Below are 18,945 nucleotides of genomic sequence, written 5' to 3'. Positions count from 1 at the left end.
GGACTCTTAGAGGACCACTGAGCATGTGTGGGCACATTGCAGTGGAGACAGTCAAACCCAGACCCAGTCATACCAGCCATGGGACCTGGAGCATGTCCTTTATGGCCCTGAACTTTTGTTTTCTCAGGTCAAACACTAGCACAATGCCTGGCACATCATAAATGGTGTCAGGCATTGATTTGCTGGGCCCACAGGACCTCTCCCTTTTTAGGAGGGAGTCAAGGATCTGCCCACCATCCTTAGAAGAATCACATTAGGAAATGATGTGAGTCATCTTCAGTGACAGCTACTGTTTGCTCAGCACCTGCACCGTCCTTGTCCTCACAACAGTCCTATGGAATTGGCATCATTATTCCCATTTTACAGATGAGAAAACTTCACAGAGCTCACAAGTGACAGAGCCAGGACCCCAACCCTTGTTGACACCCACGACCTGTGCTGCCTCCTCTATTCAGGAGCTTCTCAGACCCAAGTTCTCAGCATCCAGATTAACCTTCTCCTTCCTCCTACCCCTTCTCCAGGTTCACAATCGGAACCTACTATCTCTGGACTTTGACCGGGTGACACGCACGGAGAAGATCTATGATGACCACCGCAAATTCACCCTCCGGATCCTGTACGACCAGGCAGGGCGGCCCAGCCTCTGGTCACCCAGCAGCAGGCTCAATGGAGTCAATGTGACATACTCCCCAAGGGGCCACATTGCCGGCATCCAGAGGGGCATCATGTCTGAGAGGATGGAATATGACCAGACAGGCCGCATCACGTCCAGGATCTTTGCTGATGGCAAGACATGGAGCTACACATACTTAGAAAAGGCAGGTGTCTGTTGCCCTCCATCACTGACCTTGCCGAGTAGACGGCCAAGCCCAGTCTGCTGACCTTGATAGGTTAGGTCTGACCCCTGTGGTCTCCAAAAGGAAATGTTCAGGAAAATCTGTAGCGGAGGGCCGGGGGTCCCGAGAGATTCCTTCAGGATGGATCATGGTGATGGCATGGCAGACGGGAGGTGGGGGAGGGGGGAGTGGTCCTGGGGCAGGAGAATGTGAAAGTTGCATGTGATAAACTAGAGCTGGGAACAGGATCAAACACTACCTCGACTTACAGAAGCAAGATTCAGGGTCCCAGAACAGGCAGAGATCTGCCCCCAGGTCTAGGACACATGGGGTGATCTGGTCACGGAGGACAAAGCAGAAGCCTAAGGATCAATACCTAAGCAGGAAATACTTAATCCTGAGCTTCAAGTGGTATGTGTGGCCTTGGTAAATCCCTTCTGCTTCAGGTCAGGATTCATTTCATCCCAAGGGTGAGGAGTCAGAAAGGCCCTGAAATCCAAAGTTGATTCCAAAGAGGAGAAAATGGTAGCTTTGGTACCTCGTTCCCGCTAGGCTGCTGACTTATGCTCGAAACAGAGTCTGTACTTCATGGCCCAGTCTTGGTACCCAGATTCTTACTATGTTTCCTACTCCTGGTCATCCCTCCAGAGCCCAGGCTCTGCTTGCTCTGTGCTCAGCCTCCCCTGCTCTGTGCTGGGTGAGCATCTCTGAGAGCGATGTTCTGGGGTAGTGCTAAGAGAGACCTTGAAGGTCATCCGGCATACTAAAAAAGCTAGGGCGACACAATGAATGTTGTTAGAAGCCAGATTTCCCTATTCCCATATGGCCTGTTACTATATAAACAATTTTGCAAGGCCTTAAATGCCTTTTTCAGACATGGTCTTTATCCTGTAGGCCACAGAGAGTCAACAGAAGTTGTTCAGCAGTCAGTAGACATTGTCAGACTGTATTTTAGGGAAATAATTCTTGTTTGAGTAGGAAGATTGATTTCAGAAGGAAGCCAAGAGAGAAGATGCTGTCAGTACTTTAGGCAGGTGCTCCCACCTTTGTCACAACCCATCACATACTAAAGTCATCATTTTTGTACCACCCAAAGGGGCAAATTGACACGGCTTCCCACGGGGCCCCAGGCCCTGCCAGGCCAAGGGATGAGAACAACACTTATCTGATCATATCTGTACCCCATTGCAGTGTCTTATGGAAATACCTGGTCTGGGCATAATTTAGGAGATCCACCAGTTTCCTTGGCCTTTCGTTGCTTTCCTTAAGCCTTGGGCACACAGACCTCCCCTTCCTCTCCACCACCCTGCTCTCATCTCTTGGTTCTCCTTTCCCTCCAGTCCATGGTGCTGCTCCTCCACAGCCAGCGGCAGTATATCTTTGAGTTTGACAAGAACGACCGCCTCTCCTCTGTGACCATGCCCAACGTGGCCCGGCAGACGTTAGAGACCATTCGCTCGGTGGGCTACTACAGGAACATCTACCAGCCCCCCGAGAGCAATGCCTTCGTCATCCAGGACTTCACTGAGGACGGGCACCTCCTCCACACCTTCTACTTGGGCACCGGCCGCAGGGTGATATACAAGTATGGCAAGCTGTCTAAGCTAGCCGAGATGCTGTACGACACCACCAAGGTGAGCTTCACCTATGATGAGACAGCCGGCATGCTGAAGACCATCAACCTACAGAACGAGGGCTTCACCTGCACCATCCGCTACCGTCAAATAGGGCCCCTGATTGACCGCCAGATCTTCCGCTTCACTGAGGAAGGCATGGTCAATGCTCGTTTTGACTACAACTATGACAACAGTTTCCGGGTGACCAGCATGCAGGCTGTGATCAACGAGACCCCACTGCCCATCGATCTTTACCGCTATGACGATGTGTCAGGCAAGACAGAGCAGTTCGGGAAGTTTGGTGTCATCTACTATGACATTAACCAAATCATCACCACAGCTGTCATGACCCACACCAAGCACTTTGACGCATACGGGCGGATGAAGGAAGTGCAATACGAGATTTTCCGCTCACTCATGTACTGGATGACCGTCCAATATGATAACATGGGGCGAGTGGTGAAGAAAGAGCTGAAGGTGGGACCCTATGCCAACACTACCCGCTATTCCTATGAGTATGATGCTGACGGCCAGCTACAGACTGTCTCCATCAATGACAAGCCGCTCTGGAGATACAGCTATGACCTCAACGGGAACCTGCACTTACTGAGCCCGGGGAACAGCGCACGGCTCACCCCACTAAGGTACGACCACCGCGACCGCATCACTCGGCTAGGTGACGTGCAATACAAGATGGACGAGGATGGCTTCCTGAGGCAGCGAGGTGCTGATGTCTTTGAGTACAACTCAGCTGGCCTGCTCACCAAGGCCTACAACCGGGCTGGTGGCTGGAGTGTCAGGTACCGCTACGATGGCCTGGGGCGGCGGGTGTCTAGCAAGAGCAGTCAGGGCCACCACCTGCAGTTCTTCTATGCAGATCTGACCAACCCCACCAAGGTCACCCACCTCTACAACCACTCCAGCTCTGAGATCACCTCCCTCTACTACGACCTGCAAGGGCACCTCTTTGCCATGGAGTTGAGCAGCGGCGATGAGTTTTACATAGCTTGTGACAACATCGGGACCCCTCTTGCTGTCTTCAGCGGAACAGGCTTGATGATCAAGCAGGTCCTGTACACGGCCTATGGGGAGATCTACATGGACACCAACCCCAACTTCCAGATCATCATTGGCTACCATGGTGGCCTCTATGATCCACTCACCAAGCTCGTCCACATGGGCCGACGGGACTATGATGTGCTGGCTGGTCGCTGGACTAGCCCAGACCATGAGCTGTGGAAGCACCTTAGCAGCAGCAACATCATGCCTTTTAATCTCTATATGTTTAAAAACAACAACCCCATCAGCAACGCTCAGGACATCAAGTGCTTCATGACAGGTGAGGATCAGGGCTCATTCAGAGGGCAGAGGCCGGTCATCTCTTCCTCTTGTCTGGTCATTGACACGATAGTCATCCTTGAGAAAGTTGCCAGGGGGTAATGGGAAACACTGACTTTTTCTTAGAACAGCATTTTCCAAAGTATATTTGAAGAAACACTAGTTCAGAAAAATGCTCTGGAAAAACTGTTTCTGGCATCAAATCAATTTGACAGGGAGGCCACCATTCTTTAAATTTTCATAATACATTTCAGCTTATGAAAGGCTCTGAGAAGTCCTGTAGTAAAGAGAATCATTTAACATATTTAGCCATTATTTTTTGAACTTTTTTTTTTACAATAAAAGCCCTATTTTTCACTATGAAACCTTAGCATCTCCCTGGATGCATTCCTTAAAATGCACTTTGGGAGTTTCTGACCCAAAAATCAAGCTGGCTATGAGTCTCTGAGAAGTTGGGTGAAGGTATGGAAAAAAAAAAAAGTCTCTTATTTGGGATGAAGTAATGGAAAATTTAGACTTTGGAGACAGATAGAACTAGGTAAAGGGGTCCACTATGTCTAAGCCATTACAGTCACAAAAATTACTTAACTTCCTGAATTCCTGATTTGTAAACTAAAGTTAGAATACATACCATGACTTGGATAAGTTAAATATGCACATTGTAAATCCTAGAGCAACTACAAAAAAATAAAATAAAACAAAGGCATAGCAAATCAGTCAATAGGGGAGATAAATGAAGACTAAAATATTTTCAATCCAAAGAAGGTAGGCAAGAGGCATAAAAGGAGCAAAGAACAGACAGACAAATAGGAGAGAAAGAAAACTTCCCTGGTAGGATGGTTTCAAGGCTAAAATTAGATACATTTTAGAACCTGCCCAGCTCAGTGCATAGCTCATGTTGGTTCCCTTTCCTCCACCTTCTGATTTAAAAAGTGGGCTTTGCTTTTCACTACTGTGGAACCACCTAGACTAGAGTATAAAGTGTCCCATAGGTCATACATGCCAAACATGTCTCCAGCAGTCATAGTCCTCCCAGCAAGCAGCCACTCCCAGCCACAGAAGACCTCAATGTCTGAGTGGCTGTGGGGATTCAGGTCTGGAGATAGCCAGCACTTTTTATAAAAAAGAGCTTGTGGCATATCTCAACTTGTAAACCTAGTAGTCACCACCCCCTTTGTCCTGTGACACAATCCTCTTGCTCCCTATTTTAAGGCAGTTTCATTCATTCAACAAGTGCCTCCTCTGTGCAGCCACTGTTTTAGGCACTAGGGATAGAAAGATAATCCCTGCCCTCCAGGAATGCACACTGCAGGAGACGAGACAGACCACTGCCGTCCAGTGTGAGGGCCCCATGGTGAAGGGTTGCACTGATGGCCATGGAGACACAGGAGGCATAGCTGGCTCTGCCCAGAGAGCAGCTGATATTTGAGGCCCACTAATGAGTAGACATCCATCAGATACTAGAGAAGGAACTGCACATACAATAGTGTAAGAGAGCCCTGGCTAGGTAGCTCAGTTGGTTAGAGCTTTATCCTGATATGCCAAGGTTGCAGGTTCGATCCCCAGTTGGTGTATATACAAGAGTCAACCAATGAATGTATAAATAAGTGGAACAACAAATCAATCTCTCTCTCTCTCTCTCTCTCTCTCTCTCTCTCTCTCTCTCTCTCTCTCTTTCTCTCTCTCTCTCTCTTCAAAATCATTTAAAAATAATAATAGCCCTGGACAGTATGACTCACTTGGTTGGAGATCATCCCATGCATTGGAAGGTCAAGGGTTCCATTTCCAGTGGGGCACATACCTAAGTTGGGGGTTCGATTGCCCAGTCAGGGCATGTACAGGAGGCAACTGATTGATGTATCTTTCTCACATTGATGTTTCTCCCTTTCTCTCTCTCTCTCTCTCTCTCTCTCTCTCTCTCCCTCCCTCCCTCCCTCCCTCCCTCCCTCCCTCCCCCTCTTCCTCCCTCTCTAAAATCAATAAAATATATGATAATAAATTTTTTAAAAGAGCATAGAGAGGGCAGCGAGTACATCTCACATGAGGGCACCTTAGGGACATGGCTTCATTGGCCCCTGAACTCGGTAGCCTAGTCTGGACCCTGTTTCTGCTGACAGCAATTGGAGGAATTTCAGGGAAGAATTCCAGGTGGTCATGTTGAGAGAATTCAGATGGTCCTATTGAGAGTCCCAAGAGTGGGGAAAAAGAGAACTTAGAAGTGAAGCAGGTGTGACAGAAACACCCTGGGGGCCTGCGGATGCCCAGGAGACTCCCCACCAGGCCCACACTCCCCTGCTGCCAGCCCTGGGAAAGCTTCACCAATTGCAGGGACATCTCCATTACATCTGTCTGCATTAATCACACCGCTGCCTCACCCTCCCGGGAGTGTCCTGTGAGATGTCTTGGCAGGTTACTATAGCTGAAAAAAAAAATGGTGCCAAAACGATTTTACTACTAAAAACCAAAATACTACCATTCTCATTAAACCTTACCTTTTAGCTTCTACCTGGGGCTACATGCAACCTCATTCACATCCAGCAACAACAATAATAAAAAGAGCATCTTTTTCCCAAAAATTTCTTCAGGGGTTCTGAGGTATACTCTAATCATCAGATAGGCTTAGTTCACATGACAACCCCTGAACCAATCAATCACTGTGGCTAGGGGGACAGAATGCATTGCTTGGCTTAGCCAGGTCACATGCTCCCTTACTGAACTTTGAGGTGGAGACTGCATCCCTAAAACTATATGAGGACCCCAAAAGGAAGGAGTGAGCAGGAAGAATGGGGTGCAAGGAAAATGACCAAAAAATGTGCACCATGGATATATCATGTACATTATTGCACGTAACCCTCACTTGAGCCTGGGAGATGGGGATCACTGACCTCATTTTCAGAGAGGTAGTCACTGGCCCACTAGGAAGTGGCAGGAAGGGGTTAGATCATTGCTCCATCTGACTCCAAAGTCCTCATCTTGGATTCAGATTCACTTTGTAAAGTGCAACAAAGGGATTCTTATCATTCATCACCACTCCAGGTGGCCACATTGTGCAGTCTGGGATGGATGAGTAGAGAAGAGCTTTTTAACTTGAGGGATGTGTCTACATCCGATGCCATAAGAAGGAAAAGTAAAATTCTCAACTCTTCAGAAAAGCCAATTGGAAAAAGAAAAATTTTTTTCCAGCATTTTTCCTAAAGATGAAATGAGAAAGTTTCCCACTTTCCATCACTTATAATTAAGGCCGAGCCCTGTTTTCAGACCCCTGGTTTCCTGGGACTTTGCAGTATTCCTGATAGATTTTCTTTGCAACTACAAATTCAGATGCATGTTCTCAGCCTCAGGCAAAAAAAAAAAAAACCCTTAGTAGGGTTCCCACCACCCACCCCCACTTGGTTCTGTTTGTTTTAATTTCCCAAAGAACCATCTGCCAAGATTCATAGAATCAGGGATTCTTAGAAACTCAATGAGGAAAGGGAGTTTGGAGAAAAGTTGGTCCAAGCGCTCATGTTACAAATGAGGAAATGGAGGTCTGGGGAGGTGAAAGCATGGGTTCAAGGAAACACAGAAAACCCTCTGTGAACCAGGAGGAGCTGCACACTTTAAAATACATTCATGTAACAAACTCACAACAGGCCCTGTTGTCAGATAGCTGCCCCAGATGGTAACACTGTTAGTACTCCTCTCCATGACTTAAAGAAAACCACCTCTGCCATCAACTTGTAGGTAAGGAAACTCAGCCTCAGAATGGTCCAAGTCCACACAGTGTGCAGGTTAGGGACCAGAGTATAGACCTGGGTTTTGCCTTGCTTCACCATATTCTTTCCCTGATAGGATCTTTCTAGAAGTTTCCAAACTTTCCTTTCTAACCACCCCTCTACCTCAGTGCCTCCAGGTTTCACACCCCAGAGAGGGGCTCTGGGACATACAAAAAAAAAAAACTAAGACAAAAAGGAACATCAAGCACAAGGCTCTTGAAGGGGAAGGAAGCATGGGATGCCATGGTAACAGGGACACAATTGTTGACCCCCAAAGAACACTCCCATCACTGGGATGAACTCAGGGGGTGATAGGGAAGACAATTCCGCCAAGGCCTAGACCCTACACAGGCCTCTTTGACCAGGGATCTCTCTCCTTTGGAAGAAGCTGAAAGCAGGCCTGGGTGCCCAAAGCCCTGAGCTGCTAGCTTTGGGGCTCAGCTCCAAATCCTGCCTCCCCCAGACATTGAATTCCAAGTCTCTGGTCAACAACTGCTTTGTCATCTTCAGCTGCCTCTTCTCAAACCTTGCTCCAACACTCTCTCCTGTAGGCCCCAAATCACCTCCTGCTTGCCATCCCAGGCTCTTCCTGCTCCAACCACAATTTCCTTTCTGGTTCTCTCTGCGGTCTGGGGACCTGAACACTCCCTGCACTTGCCTCCCCTCTCCAGGCCTTGCCTTGTGCACCAGTCTTCTTGAAGTGCCCCCTTTATCTCCATCAAAGCCTGACAGTATTTGCACAGCTTTCAATGTTTGGCTTAAATACTACCTTCTTCATGAAGACACGTCAGACTAGCCAACTGAAAGACTTGTGACTTCTCCTCATCTTTTTTCTTGTGTCAGAGTTCTCCATGCCCATGTCCCATCGCCCCTTCAGGGACCCGAGTGTGCAAAGGGAGGGTCGTGTGACACAGTACTAGGCACGGAAAAGGCACTCGGCAACAGTGGGCCAAGTAGCTGGTTGCACACCCTCTACTCTCTTTCTTTTCTTTATGTCTTGGCTTTCTGATTCCGTTCTTTAGTGAACCAAATGCTCATGGAAAAATTACCTCTCCCTATACCTAATATACTATCTATATACATAAAAGGCTAATATGCAAAGTGTCCCCTTGGGAGTTCAACCAGGAGAACAGGAGTTTGATCTCTCACTATAATGTGCGCTGACCAGCAGGGGGTGGCGCGGAACTTGTCAGGCCACCAGCAGCAGTGACAGGGCACTGAGGGAGTGAGGGAAGGAGCAGGTGGAGAGGCAGGGAACCTGATCAGCCCTAATCTTCGGCCAGGCCTAGGGACCCTACCCATGCATGAATTTCATGCACCGGGGCTCTAGTAACTAATAACCCCCAAGGAATGCTTTAAATCAATAAAACCTACCTACAGGGCTAGATCCTCAAGCCCAATAGAAAGAAGGCACCAGGAGGTTAAGTGACTTCCTTAGGCTGTCAGAGTGAATGACAGGCAGGATCATGGGGGAAATCTCTCTGACCTTTGGTACAGGCCATCTCTGTGCCCTAGGGCACTTGGGTCCTGAGGTTCTAATCTCTGCAGAGAGGGTTGGAGGGACATACAAAAAATCAAAAACAAAAGAAAGGCAAGCATAAGGTGGAGAGTTTGTTTCTTACGTGAATTTTCTCTTTGAAAGTCATTCATATACATCTCTCCTTTGACAGTGATGGTCCCCTGCAGGTGTTTCCTATGATGTTTGGGGTGGATGTGGAGGAGTCTTCACCTATCAATAGCTGCCACTGGGTGTATGAAGCTGAAGGCCCCGGGGGTTGGAGTGACGGTAGAGAGGGGAGTCTGGAAACCTAGGTTCTACTTAAGCTACTGCTCTTTTAGACTTACAGCTAGGATGGAGGTGCTAGATCCCAAGGGTGTGTTTAGCATAAATACTATGACACTGGTTTTCAAAGTGCTTATACCTGTTGACCAGCAGCATTCCACATCCTCGCCCCCACCTGCCACCCAACTCTAGGCTGCTCTATTGGTATATGTCACATCTGAGGTCCACTTACTCCCTGGGGATACTTCTGTTTCTCTCCCTCCCAGATGTCAACAGCTGGCTGCTCACCTTTGGATTCCAGCTTCACAATGTGATTCCAGGTTATCCCAAGCCAGACATGGACGCCATGGAACCATCCTATGAGCTCGTCCACACACAGATGAAAACTCAGGAGTGGGACAACAGCAAGGTAATTCATGCCCACGACTGCCCATCCCAGGGACCATTCAGACATTCCAGGAGCAGGTCCTACCAGCTTTTCAGGAAGGTTTGGGCCACTGATAGAAACAGAGGTGGTACGTCCACAGTGCCTGCCAGAAACTGTTCAGCAAACACTTGGTAACCCTACCGCTGATGGGCCACGGTGGGCCCCGCTGTCACAGCACGCAGCCCCTCTCTGTGTGAAGGCGTTTTGTATGTTACACTGAGTTTGGAGTTCCACAAAAAAGATGAGCCTCTGTCACTCCCCAGAACAAACATGCAAGGAGGGAGAGGGTGTGTTCTAAAACACATGTGACATTTTCTGAGCACCGCGCTGCACCTGGCCTTGCATGAGCTACTCTATATAAGGTAATTCACAGTTATCTCCTGGTCTCATTGTTCTCCTTCTACAGATTTTATGCCTGAGGCTGTTCTATGCCACCCAGCAAAGAAGGGGTGGGGCTGAGGTTCCAACCCAGGTCTGTCTGTAGATACTCAAAATGTTACTTTCTCGTGTCTTCCTTTATGACTCAATTTCAAAGACTCATAGAGTTATATAGCTGTACAGGTCCTTCAAAACAGTTTCACCCCACCCCCTCCCTTCAGGCATCCATTGCTCATCCCCATCCCTGTTCATGGTGTCTGTACTAGGCGCTGGCTCTTCCAGGCCGCATGCTGCAGCCGGTGAGAGCAGGAGTGCATCAGGCAGAGGGCAGGCCTGCAAGGGGAGCCCAGGCCTCACTGAGGAGGAAAGCCGGGTTGCCAGAGGGCGTACTGCTCCTGGGCGGAAACTTGCACGCCCATGTTTCTTATTCCCTCTGGACTCCGTTAGGTCTCAGGTCACTGTCTCCTCCCCTAGCCTCTGCCCCTCTCTGTTCTGGTGGCCCCCACAGCTTCCTCTTTCCCAGCACTCACCATGCTGAATTTCACTTCCTGTTTCCTTTCCGGTATCTCTACTTGACTGTGAGCCCCCCAAGGGCCAGTACTGGGTCTTATTTGGTACCCAGCAAAGCGCCTAGCCCATACAGTAGGTGCATGGAACTTCCGTTGAATGAGCAAATGGTTGAAAAAAGTAAACAACCCCATGAATTGGGCATCTCCGCCCTCCCCCACACCCATTTTACAGCCAGGAGACCAGGGTTCGGAGAGAACTTGCCCAAGGTCACTCAGCTGGAAAGTGGCAAATGGTAATGAGAGCCCAAGTCTGTCTGGCCACCAAGCCATCTGCTCTCTGCTGCCCCCTGCTGCCCTAGGCCTGCCCCTGCCCCTCTCCAGTCCCCACTATGCCTCCGGGCTGCCCAGATGCCCACAGCGCAGCCTGTTCCCAGGGCTGATTCCCACAGCTGGGCTCTTTCGCCACCACCAGGCAGCCTCCTCCACTGCACAGAGTCCCAGTTCGGCAGCCTGTTTGCCAGCCTCGCCTGTCAATGAATTATTGATTTCCGCCCTTGGCAGGCATCGGAGATCTTTGTTGTTGAGCACTCCAGCTTTCGTGAAACTCTAGGAAATAATTGTTCACAGACAGGGTTCTATTAATTATAAAGAGGACTTAATTTCAGTGAGAAGCCGATGGGCCTATTTCTAAAGCCATTTCCCTGAGTTGCTGATAAGGCCTCAGGGCCTGCTGCTCTGCTGAGCTCCCTGCACCACAGAAGGGAGGTGAGGGGCGGGGGGGAGGGGGGGGGAGTAAGGAGGTAGGTAGTATGCCAAGATAGGGCCCAAAGTATCCCCCAAAGCAGCCAAGAGCAGGAACACCTGGGGATCTCCCAGGAAGCACTGTGGGGTGGAGGCACTCCTGGAAAATCATTTATAAACCCAGCAGAGAGCAATAAAGCAGAGTAAGAGGGTTTACATAAATCACTGCTTGGCATCTTACTAAGCTTTCTTGCCAAGAATGCATTTCTTGCCATTCCTCCATCTAACATCACCCCCTCATCCTTCCATTCCCAGCTCAAACATGAGCTTGTCCTTGAACCCCACCTTCTCCACCTCACTCCTCCACCTTCAGGCTGAGACAGTCTGATCCTTGTTTGCTCCTCACTTAAGCCCTACCTTGAAACTGAGCCTCTACAGTCAGACAGACCTGGGTTTGAATATTAAATTGAATACTTGATGGGCCAGTCACAACCTCTTTGAGCCTTAGTTTTCTGAGATGAAAAAATCAGGATACTAACAGCACCAATATACAGTATATAGTTATTGTGGGGATGAAATGAGACAATAAATGTGAATTATTTCGCTCAAAGACCAGGGAATGTTAGCGACAGCTATTACTGCTCTGAGGCCACCAGGTATCACTTTTGACTGCAGTTGTTTGCTGGCACATCTGTCTTCCCCATTAAATGATGAGTTTTTCAAGGGTAGGGTAGCGTCAGATTCATTGTCGTATCTCCAGTGCCCAGGAAAGGACCCGGCACAGAGAAGATACTCCCTGAACAGTTTCTGAATGGGTGAAGGGATGGAGAGAGGATGGCTGGATGTTCCAGTGATCAGATGTAGAGCCACGTGCTAGATCTTAAATAAATATAGATTTGACTTAGTTATGTAAGCTGATTCTCCAGGCCTTTGTTTGTTTGTTTTTTTCCTTTGTCTCACTCTCTTTTTCTCTACCCATCTCTCTCTCTCTCTCTCTCTCTCTCTCTCTCTCTCTCTCTCTCTCTCTCTCCATCAGTCTATCCTGGGGGTACAGTGTGAAGTGCAAAAGCAGCTCAAGGCCTTCGTCACCCTCGAACGTTTTGACCAGCTCTATGGCTCCACAATCACCAGCTGCCAACAGGCCCCAAAGACAAAGAAGTTTGCATCCAGTGGCTCCGTCTTTGGCAAGGGGGTCAAGTTTGCCTTGAAGGATGGCCGCGTGACCACAGACATCATCAGTGTGGCCAACGAGGACGGGCGGAGGGTTGCGGCCATCTTGAACAATGCCCACTACCTGGAGGACCTGCATTTCACCATCGGCGGGGTGGACACCCACTACTTTGTGAAACCAGGGCCTTCGGAAGGTGACCTGGCCATCCTGGGCCTCAGCGGGGGGCGGCGAACCCTGGAGAATGGGGTCAACGTCACCGTGTCCCAGATCAACACGATGCTCAATGGCAGGACTAGACGCTACACAGACATTCAGCTCCAGTACGGGGCCCTGTGCTTGAACACCCGCTACGGGACGACCTTGGATGAGGAGAAAGCGCGGGTGCTGGAGCTGGCCCGGCAGAGAGCCGTGCGCCGGGCCTGGGCCCGCGAGCAGCAGCGACTGCGGGAAGGGGAGGAAGGCCTGCGGGCCTGGACAGAGGGGGAGAGGCAGCAGGTGCTGGACACAGGGCGGGTTCAAGGCTACGATGGCTTCTTCGTGATCTCCGTGGAGCAGTACCCAGAACTGTCAGACAGCGCCAACAACATCCACTTCATGAGACAGAGCGAGATGGGCCGCAGGTGACAGAGAGGACCACGGCCCGGACTTCTTGCCAAAGACAGCTACTCTTTTGTGGCCGCACACCTGACTGTGTTGTACTTTTAAAAGAAAAAATCCTTTTTTTAACAAGTGCAGAAAAGAAACAAACAAAAAAAAAGAGATACTGGTTGCATTGTGACTCATGCAACATTCATTTTTTTAAGAAAAGAAAAACACAAATTGGCCTTCACACATTTTTTGCAAAGAACAGAAGGTATTTTTTTTCTGTAGTGTGATCACAATGAAAAACTTTATTGTCTTTTGTTCCCTTTTCCTTGAGGATTTTTCCTTGTTGTTTGGGGTACATTTCTTCTCTTTGAGACGCATCTCCTGGGGTGTGTCCTTGTCTGTCCCCCGGTACCCAGTGTGATGTGAGACACGAATGTCTGTGCTAACTTGTCTCATGTGCAACCCTTTCCTCAGTGGGGTCGGGCAGGAGTGAGGGGTGCAGGTAACAGACCAGCACCAAACTTCTAAGGGGGCCTGGAAGGAGGGTCTGCCAGACCTAAGGATCCCTGGCGAAGCTCCCGCATATGAGTGGTGGCTTTTTATTCACTGTGTTCTGTGCCTCCGGAGGACCACAGATGGCTTCGTCTTCCTCCGGGGGTGTTTCATGATGTCATTCAGCACCTCCTTCAAGCTGCCCCAAACTCCTGCTCAAGCTTTATATTTTGATGCTAAGCGAAAACCCTTGCCCCCTTTTGCAAATCCTGTGTAGTTGTTGGTGCCACCCCCACGCTGGGATGGAGAAAGTGTCTGCCAGGTCCTTTCCCCCAGTCTGGTGACATAACGTCCTGGGACTAAGAGCCTCGTCCTCCAGGATGACTGTGGTTGCTCGGTCCTCCCACGATGTTCCTTATTCATCTCCTCTTCTCTCCCAAAGTCAGACGTGAGAACCAGCACTGCAAAGCAAGCCCTCAGTGTGGGCACCATGTCCAGGAAGGGGAAGGCCACCCAGGGCAAAAGATGGCAATGATGGACGGGTACCAGCATGCCTTCCAAGGTGAAGCCCTCTCCCCACGACGCTGGGCGCCTTCCCGCCACTGCTCAGCTGCCACCACTGAGACATTGGAGTGTGGAGAGAGGTGCTTGGTGGCCTTTGATTCTGGAACGATGTTTAAGAAAAAGTCAGCCAAAGAGAGGAAGGCACGAGCCAAGCCTCCCTCTAACCAGCTTCCCCATATGGGCTCCTTGCAGAACGGAATGCAGCAGGAGAGGCGTTCGGGGAAACTCCTCCCGTGAAGTTACTCTAAAACAGCTCCCCCGCCTGGAGGAGCCCAATGGTGATTTCAAAGAGAGAGGGAAAGAAAGAAGGGAAAGAGCTGCTTTGAAGTGGCCTGGGGATGTCACACAACCCCGCCAGGTTTGGGGGCCGGGCCTGAGGCTGGTGCCCATGGATCCTGGAGGTTGTCCCTGTGCAGACCCACCGATGCCTGAGGTCATTGGGAGGAGGCTCCAGCCCTCTCAGGAGTGGGTGCAACCCATACCTGGAGGGCACAGCCGGGGAGAGGCAGCAGCCAGCCAGGCCAGAGGAAGCATGGAGGGGAGGGAGAGGCAGCAAGAGCTGGGAGCTTCTGGGTCCTGGTTCATCTGCCCATTGACCATCATCACCACTCACAGGAGGCTCTGGGAGACCAGGAGGGGAAGCCACAGGCTTCCTGTGGAGCCGGGCTTCTTAGAACATGGGACTGTTATGGGTTACATTTACATTAAGTGTGGAAAATGAATTCTGAGTCTGAGCTATTCTCCGTGGCAACCTTGTTGGACTGATAAGCTCATGGCACCTTTATGGCCTTACTCACAGAGTCTTCAGAATATTACACAAGTTAATGAAACCAAGAAGGTCTCTCACTGCATGAGAATCAGAGCGGCGTGGAGCCCGGGCTCTGCCTGGCAGAGGGTGGCACCCACAGCTTCTCGGGATAGGAGGTTTCGCCTTATGTCATCCCACTGGGATCAAAGGATGTGTTTCGCTAAGTGCTCTTCCTGTTTCCAAATAAAAGTCATGCCGCTGCGACAGGGCGCCGTAGCCTGTTGGTCCACTGGTGGCTCAAGTCAGACGCAGAGCTCCTCGGGGCCACCGTACATGGCAGGAGCTGGGGGTGGGCTCCATCCCGCAGGAGCCTTCTAGGAGGGGATGGAAAACAGCTTGGCCTGCAGAACACGGCTTTTTATGCCAAATGGACTTCTGCCGCTCCAAACGTACTCTTGCCACGGGGGCCCGTGGGCAAAGCTCTCCTTCAATAGGCCCAGTTGATCCGTTCCATCCTAGCTGCCGGACATCAGTCAAGACCTGCTGGGGACGTCCACTTGGAGGCCAGAGACAGCATGAGGGCCAAAGGAGCCATCTCCCTGCATCTCCCCAACCGCTGACCTCACCGCCACCCCCACCAACGTCATAGTGTGGACTTTTAAAGATCAAAAACACAGAATCATTCCTTTCCTTTAAATGATTGGTGTGGTTTTTCCTGGGCTACCTACCACCAAGGCGGCCCAGCTTCTGTGCAGGGAGAAGCTGAAGCATCCCCAGGCTGTAGGGAAAGATCTCAGGTGTGCAGTAGGCAGCATCGTGCACCTGGTCCACTTCAGTGCTGTTGCTATTGGAGACGTGCTTCTGGCCCTGGTCTTGTTGGCTGGTTCGGAGTTGGTTTCCTTTTGGGCTGGCAGGTGACTCTGTGCCTCCCCTCTCAGTCTGTCCTCCTGCTGAGACCAGCAATCCCACCCTCACAGCAAGAGGGAATCTGAAGGCATAAGCCAGAGGTCCCTGTGCCTGTTTAGTGGCCTCCAGGCATCAAATCCCAACCTGGATGGCACCTGGCCTTTGGGTACCACTCAACCAAAATGTGTCCATCCCCTGGAGCCACCAGCCATCCTTCACGGGCCCAGGTTCATGACTCTGCAGGATGTCAGAATAAAATTTATTTTGGAAGAGTTCTCCCCTACCCTTCGCAGCTGCCTCCAGCTCCTCACCCTCAGCCCTCTGCCATTACCTGGAATAGGACTTTTGTGATACCCCAACTTTGTTTTTATTGGATAAGATTTCCACTTTACCCACGCTCCAGACACAGCTCTGGATTTGAAACAATCCCTGAGAAACCGACCAGAGGCTGAGAATGGCCAGGAGGTGTGCTTGTCAATCATCAGGATGGGGCGGGGCTGGGAGCCAAAGGTGAGGAAAACTGGGCCGTGGTTTTATAGACACATAACAAGGAGTCAGATTTGTTTTAAAAAAGAAAGGACCTTTTCAGCTCTGACTTTTAAGTGCCACCTGTGTAGTTGGCAGGAGTTTCCATTATGCAGAGGCGAGGCTGTCAGTGTGAAATCTTAGAACCAGTTTCACACCTGCAGCCTGGGTTTGGGGTTGCCGCGTGGTGAGGGCAGCGATGCTGAGCTTGGGCCCAGGAGAAAGAAGCTTGCCAGGCCTCAGTGGGGTCCCCAGCTTTGGGGTTTGAGCTCCTGATATTCAAAGTCCATTCTTTTCTTCATTCCTCGCAGCAGCTACCACCCCTGGTCCCCAGGGGGAGCCCACCTCCTGAGGGATCTCAGAAAGAGCCCAGTCTCTCCTTGGGGTCCTCACTAGGACTCCATTGAATGCCCATAATTCCCCGCTAGGTTTATACACTCGTCTCTATTTTATTGGAGAGGAGGGGATTCAAAGGAAGAACTCTGGAGTTCAAGGCCCTTTCATTTAACCTTCAAAAAACAGCAAACTCTAATTTTAAAGACTCATTGCTCAGGTGATCGAAACTTTATCCTCTCTACCCTTTTTTACATTCTCAAAAACCAGCCTTGTGTACTTGACCGCCCCAGACAGCGGTGAGCTCTTAGGTTTCATCATGAATGTGGAAGATCAGAGTGGGGGGAGGCCTAGGTGGGGCCAACATTGGGTTTCTTACCCCCTCTGGAATGCCAAAAGCATGATACTGGGCCACCCCTGGGTCCCCAAGAAAATGTGATTGATTCTGAGGGCAAACTGCCAACAGAGAACCAACCCCCGGGCAGCCCGGCTAGCCTGTCGGAAGCTGGGTCCCAGAGGCCAGGCGGCGCCCGGCAGCCCAGGATTCACCCAGCCCCAGAATCCCCCATTTCTGCACCTGCCTGTCCTCGAAGACTCCTGAACCCGCAGCCTGGGCAGAAGGACTCTCCGAGCTGCCTCTGATGACCAACACTGGAGACTCTGGCCTTACCATGCGGAACTAGTTTTCCTGAAGTCTGGAACTCATTTTTGAGAAATTTTTTTCTCAACACATTTGTGTTTCTAACACTGTATTCCTGACTGTGTAAATACCGACAAGGCTGTACATAAATGCAGATGTAGATACCTTCTAGAAAAAAAAAAAAAGCATAAAATTCAAAACCAGAAGTGACCCCGTGTAGCCTTCGTTGACAAATAAAAGAATATTTTGTGTTTCAAGGTGTCGGGTGGCCTTTGTTTAGAGAGTAGGGGCTGCCTACTCTCAGGGCACCACTGCCCAGACTGAGTCGGCCCTTCTAGATGCTGCTCTTCCCAGGGTCGCCTGCAGGACGCTGTCCTCGGCCCCAAAGTCCCTCTTAATCCCCCCAGGTGACAGCTGACACGGAGAGGCACGTCCAGAGGAAACAAGACCCTGGATATCATGGATGATCATGGATGTCAAAATGACGTCAGCTCTGTCCCACTGCTCCCCAGGCCACATCCCTGTACTGTCCTTACTGGCCTCGGGGACAGACTCCAAGAGGCGGGGAGGGCAGGGAGGGACCCCAGACACCACCCTGAAGAGAGAGCCTGTGTCTGCCGCTGGGCACAGCTGTCTACGATGCCACGGCTGTCCACACGGGGTGTCACCATTGCACTTTTAAAAATAAATGAGTGCATATTCATCATACAAATTATAGCCACATAACACAACTGGGGGGGGGGGGAAGAAAGGAAGAAAATTCCTTTACAATTGTTTTTATTTATTTTTCCTCTGTGTTCTTAATGTATCTTTTTCTGAAAGTATATATCTAAAGTAATCACAGCATACAGGTCATTTTTCACTCTGCTTTTCTCACTTAACCTCACATTTAACCTTTCAGTTCTGGAATTCCCAGATGACAGCTGGTCACTTAGGAAAGTACATGTGCTAAGCTCAGCTCCCTGGTGTGAATGGCAAACCTTATGAAAATTCAATAATTGAGGACAGGAGTAAGAGCAGAAGGCTCATTGCTCTCCCCTTAGCCTCGGCACTGGCCCGCCACCAGGCCCTCTGTGTAGGCGCCGTGAGCTCTCCACCGGGCAATCGGGGGCTCTCTACCGGGCAGCCATGAGCTCTCTACTGGGCAGCTGTGAGCTCTCCACCACCGGGAGCTCTGTGCCAGGCAGCCTGGATTTCTCCGGGCACTGCTGCCCAGACTGGCACTCTGGGTGGTGCCAGGAGGCACCTGCCATGGTAGGAAAAACCTGCTTATGGAGCCAAATTGGGAGCAGAACTTGGCTCTAGCACTCACTGTGTGATCTTAAGCAAGTCATTTAACTCCCCAAGGCTGGGTCTTCCATCTATAATGAGAGTGTGATGGTACACAACCTCCGGTTGCTGCTCAGATCACCTTAAAGGAGCGGGTAAGGAATGGCACACATTGCTCAGAGCACAGTAGGTCTTCACCCACGTAAATGTTCCACCTCACACCTCCCTCCCCAGTCCACCACCTTCCTGCCAAAGCCTGGTGCTCTTTCCACACACCGGTGGTTCCCAAATTGGGCTGCATCAGGTTCACCTGGAGGCTGATCCAG

General features: G+C 50.3%; 1 protein-coding gene across 1 annotated transcript in view; it reads left to right on the top strand.

The window, feature by feature from the left end:
* The window catches only part of TENM4 (teneurin transmembrane protein 4), a 222,614-nt gene extending 205,057 nt beyond the window's left edge, over positions 1-17,557 (top strand). Inside the window, exons 23-26 of the mRNA XM_079787610.1 lie at positions 522-818; positions 2,177-3,791; positions 9,595-9,737; positions 12,420-17,557. Of these exons, the coding sequence (XP_079643736.1) occupies positions 522-818; positions 2,177-3,791; positions 9,595-9,737; positions 12,420-13,178 (2,814 nt within the window). The 3' untranslated portion in view covers positions 13,179-17,557. The remainder of the gene's footprint in view (positions 1-521; positions 819-2,176; positions 3,792-9,594; positions 9,738-12,419) is intronic.
* Positions 17,558-18,945: the final 1,388 nt, after the last annotated feature.

Source organism: Cnephaeus nilssonii, assembly GCF_951640355.1.
Source record: "Cnephaeus nilssonii genome assembly, chromosome: 13".
NCBI lineage: Eukaryota > Metazoa > Chordata > Mammalia > Chiroptera > Vespertilionidae > Cnephaeus > Cnephaeus nilssonii.
This window is presented reverse-complemented; position numbering and strand designations above follow the sequence as displayed.